At 39.2% G+C, this 13,973-nt stretch overlaps 1 protein-coding gene across 1 annotated transcript; it reads right to left on the reverse strand.

Moving 5' to 3' along the window:
- Positions 1-3,232: 3,232 nt before the first annotated feature.
- Positions 3,233-9,064, reverse strand: NEXMIF (neurite extension and migration factor). The gene is made up of 3 exons (XM_026487197.2): positions 8,986-9,064; positions 3,920-8,291; positions 3,233-3,326 (listed from the first exon to the last, which is right to left on the reverse strand). Exons 1-3 carry the CDS (start codon positions 9,062-9,064, stop codon positions 3,233-3,235), a joined length of 4,545 nt encoding a protein of 1,514 aa, XP_026342982.2.
- Between the last annotated feature and the right edge of the window lie 4,909 nt (positions 9,065-13,973).

Here is a 13,973-nt window from a genome sequence, read left to right on the forward strand (position 1 = left end):
AGGGGATGAGATGTTTTTACAGACCTTCAAGGAAAAGGAGTTTCCAACTTTCTTTAGCCATGAGATATAATTCTGTGTGTGTGTGTGTGTGTGTGTGTGTGTGTATTTAAAATTAGATGTGAAAATGGCCAAGACAATTAAAGGTAATTAAGAGTGTGAAGGTTGTCCTCTGAAATTCCAGAAGTAGCCTGGCTAAGGTTCTTAAACCCTGACACTTCGAGGAGGTGGAATATAAGATTATAAAAGAAGAAAAATTCCAAGACCAAGGACTGAAATTAAATAAGAAGAATAATGGAGAATACCATTTCCAGGAAAACAAAGATTAAATGGGATTCTGTTGAGAAGGCATTAATAGGAAGCAGCGTCTCAAAGAGATGTTAGAAGGGAGTGGCAATCAGGAATTTCAGACCAAGGAAAATTCCATATATCTGACTTGAAACATCAGTGATAGGGCAAAACACTATTTTTATATCTGTGGGCCCTCACTCCACTAAGGCAGATGGTTGAATAAGGGTCTCCAAAAAGTCAGGCCTACTATGTTGTGACAGGAAGAAAAAAAATTGTGAGCAGTGGCAGGACCAAAAAAGCCATAAAAACTGAAGAGCTCAGAACATAATGTACTGAGAGGATATTAAGTGAAATTAAGAGAATAAGCATCTTCTGCCTTGTCCTATTGCTCATTAACCAAAATTAGGTTCTTGTTATGTTTCAGTACAAAACGATTGATTACAAGTCACTGATACATATGTTAAAAAACATATAATGCACTGTAGGCCATTAAAAACGGTACTTTAAAATGTCAATTCTCTTTGGAGAAAGGGATGAACCATGCCCTAGAATTGGCCCCTAATGGGCTCCATAGGAGCAACTGAAAGAGTATCCATTCCAAAGGACTTGTGATAGCAAGTTCTGACAAGGAAACTGTTTCTGAAAGTTTCAGGCTGTCCTACCCCACCCCCACCCCATTTTTCAAAGCTGAACTGAGAAAAACTGGGACAACTCCTCCCATGTTGTTTTTTTTTTATAAAACACACTGTACCCATGGAACATTTTCTTTATTTCTTCTTTAATTGCCACCTTTTGATTACATAGAGAGCACTCCATTCTCGTAAGTGACTTTGAGATCTGGAGTCTTGGGGATCATAATACAGGTAGAGTTGGTGATTGCAAACTAGAATTTAGCTGCAAAACAGAACAAACAAAAACAAAAACAGAACAAAATCTAGTTCTTAAGAACCAGCCATAGCATTAAGCATAAACAGTTAGCTGTCAGAGTGGAGAAATAGAAGAAAGTGTTCCAGTTTGATTATTTTCCCTTCTGGATGGCAGCTGTAGAGTAGGAGACATGTTTCATCTGGTGCCTTTCCATTAAGTAATTGTCTAAGACTCACCACACACAGAGCATCAAAGCCTAGTAACAGGCCTGAAGCAGCCTCACAAAATGCTCCTCACGCACTCATTCCCAGAGACACACACAATCACACCATCAAGAACACAGGCTTGTTCATTTTACTACCTAGTTATAAGTAGTAGAGCAGGCTGGTGAAAAGAATCATGGACTGGGAAGTGTATGTACTTATATATGGGACAGGCTTCCTTCCATTTCTCTCTACTTTCAAATGTTTCATCTCTGGTTGTGAATATATTTAGGTGGCAATGACTAGGTAGGTTTATATTTTGCTTAAATTTGTCCTTTTGAAACATCTTTTTTTTTAATCTCCCTTTCCCCCACCCACTTATTCTCCACCCTCCCACCCACAGCCTATATATTCACAAGTTAATAGGTTAGTAACAGTATTAGTAAGAATAGTAAGAGTAACAACGACAACAACCAACAACATTAATAATATTAATCCCCTATATCTGTATAGCACTTTACGATCTACAAAGCGCTTTTACATCCATTATCTCATCTGTGCCATAATGCATCAGTCGTCAGACACACAGGTCTTCAACTGTGCAAGGAAAATAGATCAAATGTTAGAAGTCAAGTGGTAAATAAAGGGGAAGAAAAAGCCACACTAGTAGTGTTGAAGCTGTGAACTTTAAAGACAAAAGGGGAAGGGCAGAATAAAAATGTGATTTTAAAAATGTATATAAAAATTGAAATTTAAGTTTAGTGTTTGGCATCAAATACTAGTCATCCTCAGACTAAGTATATACGGCCCCGATTAGTTGTTACCACAAACTGTTCAGCTTATCTAATATATGTACGTAACTCACAGGAGTTGAACTGAGATGCCTTAACATTTTCTTTAAATGACATTGGCATTGCAAGATTAAACACTTAAAGAACACTAAAGCCATGATGTGAGTGCACTTTTGACAAAACATTTGTGAAACTACTTAAATAAAAGCAATCTATGTACTTCATTTATCATTAGTGTTGATTTTATAGCTATTTTATAATTTATCCCAGACTATTATAAAATATATAAAACTGAGATATAAAGTATCAGCAATATAACTTTGCACTTTAAATAATTTTCAGCTACGGATTCTGCTTTTAGAAAACAAACTTTAAAGCAGCTGTTTTGTTTCCTTGTAAAAGGTTCTGTAAATGCATATATTAAGTCCCTGATGGACTTAGCTGTTGTGACTTCCAGACTTTTTCCACAACTGAACTGTTAGACAATGGAACAAACAAAACTTTATTGTGCCTTATTTAATTGTTTATGTTTCCACACAGGACAGCAGAGTTTAAAATTTCAAAATAATGTATGTATGCATATATATATATTTAAAAATTTATTAATGAGCTTTAAACTGTGGGGTGAATCTGTGAGATGAGGTAAGGAAATCTGGCACATTTCAAACAGTATCCTTTAAGTTTTGGTAAATTGTGTAACACAACATATTTTCCCACTGTGATCTATAGGTGCTATCCACATAAGTGGGGGTGGTTAATAGCAAGAATCACTGGAATGTTTCTAGTAAATCAACAGGGACAAGCTCCCCAAATACTCACAACCAAATGTTGATATAGAAGTAAAAATATATACAATACAGTCACTTGTTTGTAGTTTGGCACAATATTTTCCTTTTTTCCTTGGGTAAATAGTGCATAAACTACTTGTGCAACTGTATGACTTTTGAAGTCTTTTACATAGAACATCAGATTAAAGTTTGCTTCCAAAGACTTATTCCCACACTTCAAAATTCTTTTCTTTAAGCACTTATATGTCAACATACATACCACAAGGCATATTTTGAAAGAAATAAAATACAAACATCAAATGTCTTTCTGGAAAATGTGAGTTTCTTCTTCAAACACAGGTAAAACCCAAAATGCTGTTTCTGCTTTTAGGAGATTGTAGTTGGAATCCCTGCAGAAAAACCAAACAATTTATGCCACTTTAGTTAGCTTTAGTGTATGTCCCACAAAGGGATCATACAATCTAAATTTATTTACATCATACTGAATGCTGTATGATGCAGAAAGAGCTACAGATACAGGGGGCACTAGAAAGCACTCCTAATTGCCACACGATGAGATTTTGTTTTCCAAATTATGCTCTTTTCGCTTAAATGATCTTGCCCTTTAGTCTATATAACTTTTTGATTCTGTTGTTCAGAATGTTTTTTACTGCAAAGCCCTTCCCTTCCCAAAATCATTCAAGAGCATATTTTAGTTCTATTTTCTCAATTAGTAGAAACTAATGCTGAATAGCAGAAAAAGTAGCCTTGTTAGAGTTTATCCCCAGCTAAGCCACAACAAAATTGCCCAATCTTTTGGGTGGCTTAAAGGCATAGGAATTGTCATGCACTTTTTTCTTTTTAATTTGAAAAAGAAGGGAATGGGACAGTTTCTTTCATGCAAACTTTTGCTTTCAAGAAGGAAAAAATGAGGGACTGTGGGCTTAGCAGGTAGTAGGAAAGCTAAGGGTACATCATCTCAGCCATTTTGGTGCAGTATTACCTCAGTTTTTCAAAAGAAGCTGTCCCAGCCTCATCCTTGTGGACCTGTTCTCGCTCCACGCACTTTCCCTTACACTTCTCATCTCTCAGGGCCTTGGAGCTGGATTTGTGACGATATAACTTTTTGTGTGTTGGTCCATTATTGCCTAAAGTGCTCAGGTTATTATACTTTTTATCAAAGAAGGCGGAGCGAGAGTCCTCATAACCATGCATGTTTGCATGACCAGGATCACCTATCGCTGCTTTCCCATTGGTTTTACTCACACCCTTGATGGACCTGTGATTCTTAGTAGCTCCTGGGGACCCACTGTTGACCTTTTTCTTAGATTCCTGTGGTGTCCCAGCCAATATTTTGAGGGTTTTTAATTTTAGGCTATTAGACTCTGGGGAGTAGAATATGTTGGGGTCCCCATGGTGCTCCATGGGTTCCCAAAGGGGCTCTATGGAGGCCATCATGAATCTCTGCACATCTGCCATACCAGAGGCAATGTTGGATAAGATATAGGAAGGCTCCTGAAATTCCCGTTGGTCATCATCAAGGAGGTTATTCGTGTTGGTGCCCATGCTCAGGTCGCTCCAGGCTGGGTTACTCTCCTTCCCCAAAGTCCAGTCTCCAGAAAGTCCCTTTTGACTCGGCATCTTCATGGAGGTCACCTGGCTACCATGTTGGATACATTCAGCCAATGTCTTCCCTGTGGAAGATATGCTGTTGATTTGGCCTCCCCCACGGCCAATGCCAATTTGCATCTTCTCTCCATTGATTGCAGCCATATATTTCCCTTTCTTTGTTGACTTAGGGGCCTGGCGGGAGGTTTTGCCAGGTGGCTTTTCAATTCCTTTGCTGTTGGGTTTGAGAGATTTTTTCCTGGTGTTTTTCTGAGAAGAGCTTTGGTTCATAGCCCCACTCTTGCTGGGTGAAGTTTTCTTTCTTGATTTTGACACTTTGTTGTTAGTACTCATTTGACCAGATGGATCATTGAATGCTGATAGGCAAGGAGTTTTTTGGAGCAGGCTGACAGAATCCTCATCATTGAACATGTGGAACTGAAACTGATGGTTATTTAAAGTAAATCCATCATCCACTTGGACCTGCCTTGAATGGGTACTGCAGTCCCACTTGATTTTCTCCATATTGCCCAATGGTCCTGGAACACCCTCTTGGAACCCCTTTAGTGTTCCTAGTGTCTTGATACTCTCACAGCTGGTAATTTGAGGGGAAAGACTAGGGGTGTCAGGTGGGGACATCTCTGAGAGAGATGAGTGGCGGAATTTGTCAGGAGTGAAGTTGGAGATATCCAGGAGGTCAGTGGACTCCTTTAATGGTGTTATCTCATCAATGCTCTGCTGGATCACCAGCTTGGGACTGCAATGAGCCAGGAAGTCATCAGTAATGTCATCATCACCATCTTTTTCACAGGATTTCAAGCTTAAGGAGCAATAATTGCTTGAGTTGACGGAGAGTGGGGCCATTGACTCAAAGCTAAAGAGCCGATCATCATCCATATTGGCTGGGCCCTGCTGGAAAGGAAAGCATATCTCTCCATTATTAAAGTGACATAATTGATAAGAGTCATCAGCTGGGAGTTGGGTGTCTTGCACAGAGGCATATAGGACCTTGTTGCAATTACTGCCTTCACTATTGAGGCAGATTCGATTGTATGTTGTAGCTGTGAGGTTATTTTCCATGGAGACTACTTGGGAGACTCCAAATTCATTAGATTGGGTTGGAGCTATCTCCCTTGAGACTTCAGCTATGAATTCCTGGGGGCCAGAAGTAGGCTTGTTGGGCCACACATTTCCATAGTTGCTTGATTCTATTTTGAAGTTTTGGGATGACTGCTGCAGCTCAGACTCAGAGGGTGAGGAAAGCACACAGTCCTGGGTAGGCTGGAGAGGCACAAAAGATTTTTCTGTTTGAGTGAGGCTGCCTTCATTTTGCTCTGGAGAATGGTGAGTGAAGTATGATATACCAGTATTATTTGACAAATCAGAAGCATCTAACAATGTCTGCAGATACCCTCCAGGGATAACAGGTATATTGGTGGCAACATTAGCAGATGATAGAGGCATTTCAGAAGAGCAGGTGGTTGGTAAGAAAGTAGAATTCTTAGCAACCTTTGCCTCATGAAATTCAGATAGATGAGAACTGTTTGAGGTCCCAGGAACAGCTTCATTCTTTAAATTAGCTGTAGAGGATTGATCTTCCAAAAGAGGGCTCATTTGAACAATTGGCTTGTTTTCTTGCCCAGCTTTGATTTTCTTGGATTTTAACCTGGCTTCACTTTTAAATTTAATTTTGTTGAGCACTTTCCTCTCTGGCCCCTTAAATCCTGCCTCTTGGGCTTTGACTTTCACTGAGTCAGGGCCTGTAACGTCATTTAAATGTGATGCATTTGCACAGCCAGGGACAGCCAGAGGGGCTGACTTCAGTGTACCTTTCTGGCCTCCATCTTCTTTACGAGTACTACCTTGCCTCTGATCACTGCAGAATGAAATCTGCTTGCCACTTGTTGAAGTTTCCACAGATGGGATTCTTTGAATCCTGTGCCTATTGCCTAGTTTAGATTTTCGTTTGCGAGCAGGTGGCAGGAATGACACCTCAAAGCTACCTGGTTCAAAGTTTGGTTTTTGGCATAAGGGTATCTTGTTGGAATCAGTGTTGCTGTTTCTCTGTTTTTTCTTCTTCTGCCAAAAGCCCTTCAAGGGGGCCAGCTTTGCATATTTGTTGAGCTGATTCTCACTTAAATTCACTGTTGTCTCACTAGAATCTACCCTACCCAACTTCACCAGCATGTTCTTCTCACCTTTAAAGCGATTGATGATGATATATTTGATAATAACAGGAGGCTCCTTACGGGTTACTTTTCTTCTCTTTTTGGGACACCATTCATCATCATCTTCCTCTTTGGAACCACCTGGCAGCCATTCCTTCCTCTCATTTACTTTTTCACCCTCTAATGAGTCAACATCATATAGATAATCTTCACTGTACCTGACTTTTCTCTTGGCTCGCAGCCCATAGTTCTGCTGGGAGGAGGAGCTGCCAGAATTAGTGTCCCGAGCCATATAGCGGCTACAGTCCTTGATCTCCCCCATGGCATCATAAGAGACCTCAATGAAGGAACTGTCATCACTGAAATTCCCTGATGCCTCCAAGGAATTGGCAAGATGGTCCTGCTTTGGATTCTTAAATTGCCCTACTTCAGTCCCATTGCACGGTTTATTTAAGGCAGATTTTTCTCCATTATCCTTTTCATCCTTTTTCTCTACACCCTTGTCTTCCTGTCCCTCTTCTTTGCCTTTTTTCTTGTCCAAGTTTTTATCCTCCTCTCCCCAGATGATATTCACATCAGGAACCTTGAATTGGGAAAGATCACTGTTCTGCTTCAGGACCCCACTCTTAGACTCCCGCTTGGGGCAGGTAGTAAAGACACTGGGGAAAAAGTTGAATTGGGCATCCTCCTGCATTAGAAGGGTGGTCTTGTCTCGAACATTGTCTTGGAAGGACTCATATCGAATTTTCAAGGAACAGACATCACTGCCCAGTGTTGACTCATCATCATCGAACATGTAGTTATCCACATCTTCTTCAGAGAATAAGTTGACAGACAGCTCATTTTTGGAACAGAGGTCAAGTAGTTCAATCTTACTCTCACTAATAAAAGTCTCAAAGTAACCCCAATCCTGATTGGAATTTGCCAGCAAAGCCTCTTCTGTATTACACTTGTCTAACAGTAATGCCTCATAATAACTTTTCTGAGCTGGATCCTCCAAGTCGATGTCAGATTTCTCAGCTTCCCGTTTTTCTCCTGCCCTTGATTTGTGCAGAGGAAAACCTAGCAGCTGGTCTGAGAGCAGCTGCTCTCCGTATTTCATGTTTTCTCCAGCATTAATACACTGGATCCCTATATCAGAAACTGCACAGGTTTCATAATCCTTATTTAGATCACCAACTTTCAGACTGATCCCTGGCTCAGGATCTACTGCATCCTTGGATTCCATGAAACAGCCCAGACAAGTCCGGCTTGGCTGCATGAGGCAGTCCCCATTCAGAGCTGACATGCCTGCAGGCTCCATTATGGCGAATGGAGCTTTCTCACACTCATTGGGCAGTGACCATGTATGCAGGCTTTTTGCAACACCAGATGTAAGGGAGATGGCATTCACAGAAGCACTATTAGCAGCATGCTCAGGTGCTTCAATTAGCCCCAAAGGAGATGGGGGGCTCTGCATACAAGGTTTCTTAGAAGGCAGAGGCAGGAGACCCCTGGGATACATCAGGGTCTCTTTTTGAACCACCGGTATAGGCTGGATTGGTGCAGCAGCTTCTAGAGCTGCCAATGACTTTATTGCCACATCCTGGTTCTCTGAATCTGGAGAAAAGGGAAAGAAATGACAGAAATAAAGTTAAAGGTCTTAGACCACACTCATTAACTCTCTTTCCCTTGATCAGTTTCTGGTACTTGATCTTATATAAGCTAAGGCTCCACTTCTCTGGCTTTAGAACTAGAAACTACAAAGTTAAAGAACAAACCCTGACTTTATATTGAGCATTCACGCAAGTGAAAAATAGTATTTCTTTAGATTTAGCTTTTTCTTTAGACACAGACAGAGCTCTCCTCAGAAATAAGGAAATATTTGGACTGCTTGATCAATTGGAAAGTCAAGGCTTTCAGGGTGGGAAAATGCTCAGGTGGGATAGTTATGGTTTTAAGCTATAAAGCTTAGTCCTATCATTCAGACCTCTGTTCTGGAAACTCCTCTGCTTCTAGACTTTTCAAACCACACATCAGAGCATATTTCTAATTCGCTATGAATTTTGAGGAACTTAAGTATTCATCGGACAGAGATGATTTGCAAGAACAAAGTGTTTGGATTAGATAGCTCTTAGAGACCCTTCTAGCCCAGTTAGAAATTTGGTGGAATAAAATTTAGGATTAATATCAATCTCAGAGGCACCCTAGACTTAACCTGCTCCAAGTTTCCATTTTGTGGACACTAAAAATCTATAGTAATAACAAAGGACTACTAGCAGAGATAGTAAATACTATAATTAAATTCTCTTACCATTTTCTTTGACCCCATTAATCAGAGTGTTTTCTCCATTGGCTGAGGCAACAACAGCCTTATCTTGTTGGTTATCCATGAATGTAACCTCTTATTGTTTCATTCCAAGTCCAAATGCTGCTCAACCTGCACATTTCAAATATATAATGTTAGTCATTAAATGTATTTTTTTCTGTTTTAAGGTTATTTCAGTTGGAGAGGTCTTTAAGACCTCCAGGCTCCCTGGAATTTACATTTCCCAGACTGGCTTCTTTGTTACTTTTTTTTTTGTTTGTTTCATAGTTTATACCCACTATATAAATCAGTTTTTAAAATTTTATTTAAATTCAAGTTGGTTAACATATAGTGTAGTATTGGTTTCAGGAGTAGAATTTAGTGTTTCATCACTTACATATAACACCCAGTGCTCATTCCAACAAGTGCCCTCCTTAATACCCATCACCCATCTAGCCCATCCCCCACCCACATCCCTCCATTAACCCTGTTTGTTCTCTTAACTATACAGTCTCTTATGGTTTGCCTCCCTCTCTGTTTTTATCTTATTTCAATTTTAAACTTATACTTCATTCATACATCCTAGATACTTCTATCCCCTCTACGCTACCATACTATTCATAATGGAAATCTGAAGAAGCAGGCAAACTTACACTTTCTTCCAGATAGGAATATATTTAACTTAATCATGGCATCCAGTTAGAAAGGATGCAAAGTGAAGTCCAAAGTGATTCCTGAGATAAGGAAGGTCTGCATGTAGTGATTGGCTTTATTTCTCTTTGCCTCATTTCCACTTCAGATGATCTAAAGCTCTTCAAAAACAAGTCAATTCATACATACACACACATATACATCACACTCTGCTTTTCTCTCTCTGTGCCTTAAAATTTGACTGCTAAGGATGAAAACAGGCAGAGAATTCCTTTCTTGGCTTCTCAACTTTCACGATCTTAACCCTGTTATTGACAAATATTCCTCCCAGCCCAACAGGATTTTAAAATGTTGCTACAAAGAAAAACTGAAATTTCTGAAAATGTCCCTACATCATCTGGTATTTTTAGGGATTGTAATACATGTCTATGGCCCCTTATCTCCTGCCCACCTACCTGGGTGGTAGGTATATGCAAAGTAATAGGAAACAAGGACACCTGAGATGCAGTTGTCTACCACATGCCATCAAAACATCTATAAATCCTTATTTATTACAACCTCTCCCTTTCCAAAACCTTCTTCTCAGCCAAGTATCCACCCCTTTATTAAAAAACACAGACTTCAGGGTGCTTGGGTGGCTCAGTTGGTTAAGTGTTCAACTCTTGATTTTGGCTCAGGTCGTAATCTCAGAGTCCTGGGATCAAGCCCTACGTTGGCCTCTGTGCTCAGCAGGGAATTTGCTTGAGGATTCTCTCTCTCCCTCAAATAAATAAATAAATCTTTAAAAATAGCATTAATTAGTACTGTATGGTGACTAACATAATGTAATAAAAAAATTTAAAAAATAAAATAAAAATAGCATTAAGTAGAAAAATAGAGATTTATGTAAGTTAGTGTGCAAAAAAAAAAGCACAGACTGCTGATGGCCAAGCAGATATTACAAAAATCTCAAATATATATTCACTTATCCTACTACATGAATAAACCATAAAAGGTAGGTACAGCATTGATGGAACAAGAAGCAGTAAGCAGAATTTTACATGATTCAGTCTCTATGATATTTTACCTATTTCTTTATCTGTAAAATAAGAAGTTAGGTAAATTAGGTAACCACCCAGTTTTAAAAATGTCAGATGGTCCTGAGTTTCCCCAAACATTTATATATCAGAATTGCCGAACTTTCTTCTCATTTTATACAAGACTCATTTGAGAGTAGCCAATAAACCACAGGTACTAGGGAAAAGAGAAAGATATGCTTACTTGTTGTATTTACACAAAAAGAAGGGCTGGAACATTCTAAAAAATGGAAAGGAGTGGCTAGCAATTTCAAAGCCCCATCCCTTGGCAAGAAGGGCTCATCTGTGGTGGAACTGAATAAACAGATCAGATGGTTGGTCCTTTGCTTCAGATATAATCATATGGGTCAGATGGAATCATACTACAGTCACGGATTTCTCTGTGCAACTTTCTTTTTAAGAAACTCAGTTGGAGAGTGCCTGGGTGTCTCAGTCAGTTAAGTGTCTAACTCTTGATTTCAGCTCAGGTCATGATCTCAGGGTCATGAGATCAAGCCCCATGTCCAGTTCCATGCTTGGCGTGGGACCTGCTTATGATTCTCTCCCTCTCCCTCTGTGCCACCCTGCTCATGTGTGCTCTGTCTCTCTCTAAAACAAAACAAAACAAAACAAAACAAAACAAAACAAAAAGAAACTCAATTGAACTTCAGGTATCATTTTACTCTTCTTTAACAACCCCCTTCACTAATTTCATCTTGGCAGGGACTTGACAAAGGTCAAATTATTTGTAGATTTCATCAATTTAGTGCTTTTTCGTCCCTTATGCCAAAGGCTAATTACAAGGAAGTCCATTTTTATCACCAGGAAGACCAAGGCACAGAAAAACAAAAAATAAAATAAGGTCACAAAATAACATAATAGCAATCTATAAAAGAAATTCAAGTCTCCTGATCAAGAGACCAAGTGTTTTTTTCTTAAAACACAAAATGCTTTCTCTATAATTCTTACCACTTCCAACCCCTGGCCAAAACAAAGATGGAGAAATATAAGTTTCCACATGTTATTGATTTATACTTTCACCCACTTTCAGGTAATAAAATAAAGAACAGCTGCTTCAGACAAGTATTAATTATTAGTAAAAATTCATGTACCATAAAATATATGCAGGAGCAATATACTTAACTATCAAGAATTATCCAGTGTTGTCACACAGGACAAGAACAGTATGTCAGGGGACATATTAGTGCCATTGTAACTGTATTCTGGGATATTATTTTTCTAAGACATCATTTTCCTCTAATAGAAAATCTGATCAAGTACCCAGGATTTATGGTTCTAAGTTAAAGGGAATTGTAAAGGGTTGAGAAAAGAAGAAATGCACTTTGGCAAGAAATAAAAGGTGGAGAAGGGTATGGGAGCTTAATGAGTTGGAAAGAGGAGAGTAAGAGAATGAATGAATACCGACCAGGTGCTAGGCTGGATATGGTTACAGATGTTATCTCATTTTGTACTTATAATTATCTTGTAAGATTAGTTCTATTAGGTTCACATTTTCGTCAAAAGGGAAAACTAAGTATTATAGATATTAAACTTATGATTATCAATTATTTGGGCCTTTGTTCTACAGAATTAGAAGGCTAAACCCTGAAAAGATAATCCCATGGTCCTTTCCTATATCTTTTCAAAGCTCAGCTGTGAGACAACCTAAAGTCATATATTTTCCTATATCTTTATTTATTTATATCTTGGCTGCTTATGAAAATGATGTGGGAGAGGGATTATAATTTTACATAGTTGTAATAGAAACAGGTTTTGGCTTGCTTTAGCCTTTCTCCACTGATCAGCATTTTGGGACAACAAATTTCATGGGGTTTTAAAAATCTATTGTGAGCTAAAATTGATTAGTGTTTTTAGAATTATGTACAACAAATTGCTTTGCTGATCATGGTAAATCATGCAGTGTAATGGCATTGAATTAACATTAGCATGGAGACAGATATTTTGAAGCAAGGAAATGTTCAAATAAACTGGAAAAGCAAACCTGCCTACCTGCCCTTCCCCTCAGTTGGGCCTGAAAGGGAACTCACATATCTTATCCCAGTAGGCTGCTATGTTCTTCCCCAAAGGTCTTTAAGCCTCAGGTCTCAGAGTCTAAGTGACTTACCCTAGCATTTGTGCTGTCCTTGACCTTTTCCAACTTAAGAAAAAAAAGCAAGGCAAGAAAGTAAATCACGTTCCTGCCTATGGACCTGAGACAACATAACCTTTGGGGTTTGAATAGTGCTGATCTTCAAGGATACCAGTTTATTTATTTATTTATTTATTTATTTATTTAAAGATTTAATTTATTTATTTGACAGAGATAGAGACAGCCAGCGAGAGAGGGAACACAAGCAGGGGGAGTGGGAGAGGAAGAAGCAGGCTCATAGCAGAGGAGCCTGATGTGGGGCTCGATCCCATAACGCCAGGATCACGCCCTGAGCCGAAGGCAGACGCCCAACCACTGTGCCACCCAGGAGCCCCGAGGATACCAGTTTAAATCAGTTCAACAAATTGACTAGGTACCACCTGTGGTAATGGTAGCGTACCAGGCACTGCAGTGGAAAAGATGAAAATGAAACTAGATCCATGTTCTCAAGGCTCTCAGAGTATATTGGGAGAAACAAGCCATAAACAAATTCTAATAAATGTATAATACAATGAAAGGCAAAGCTTTTTTATGGGAGCTCCAAGTGGAAAGAACTATTCAACTTCTAGAGAGGAGGGAGATCAGGGAAAGCTTTACCAGTAGCAGCAGTATTTCAGATGGACCTTCATGGATGGTCTTTCAGGAGGTGAAGATGAGGAAGTATAGAGGAAAGACATCCCCAACTAAAGGAACTTCATGAGATGCCATGAGTCTGTCCCCACTCTAGTCTATCCTCTAAACAACTGCTGTAGAATTAATAGGTCTGACAACTTGCCTTAAATATTTCTGTTTTGACTTGCATATAACACCCCTCTCAATCAATTCTCAACTTCTCAAGTTATGTTCTCCTTTCATTCTGTTTACCTCTCCCTATACTTCCAAATATTCTAGCCATCTCTGTCCCCCTTAATATGCTAGATCATTTTTTTTTTTTGCTTCCAGGTATCTTGTACTTGATATTCTCTCTACCTGGAATGCCTCCCCCACCCTCTTCCCTTCCCCTACTCCTTCCATTCCTTCCCCTTCCAGCTTCCCTTTCACCTCCCTCTTCTATTCCCTACTCAATTTTTTCTTGACACCTTCCTTGATTCTCCCCACCCAAACAAACTTAGTATCTTCTTTGAATTCCCAAAGAACAT

The sequence above is a fragment of the Ursus arctos genome, chromosome X (genome assembly GCF_023065955.2).
Source record: "Ursus arctos isolate Adak ecotype North America chromosome X, UrsArc2.0, whole genome shotgun sequence".
NCBI lineage: Eukaryota > Metazoa > Chordata > Mammalia > Carnivora > Ursidae > Ursus > Ursus arctos.

What these genes read in the sequence shown, in the direction of transcription:
- NEXMIF (XM_026487197.2), bottom strand. Translation starts at nt 9,064, where the DNA reads ATGGATAACCAACAAGATAAGGCTGTTGTTGCCTCAGCCAATGGAGAA. An exon ending in TAATGGGGTCAAAGAAAATG is followed by an intron (nt 8,292 to 8,985) that starts GTAAGAGAATTT and finishes CCTTTTCTCCAG; the next exon opens with ATTCAGAGAACCAGGATGTG. An exon ending in GCTTCTTTTGAAAAACTGAG is followed by an intron (nt 3,327 to 3,919) that starts GTAATACTGCAC and finishes GTTTTTCTGCAG; the next exon opens with GGATTCCAACTACAATCTCC.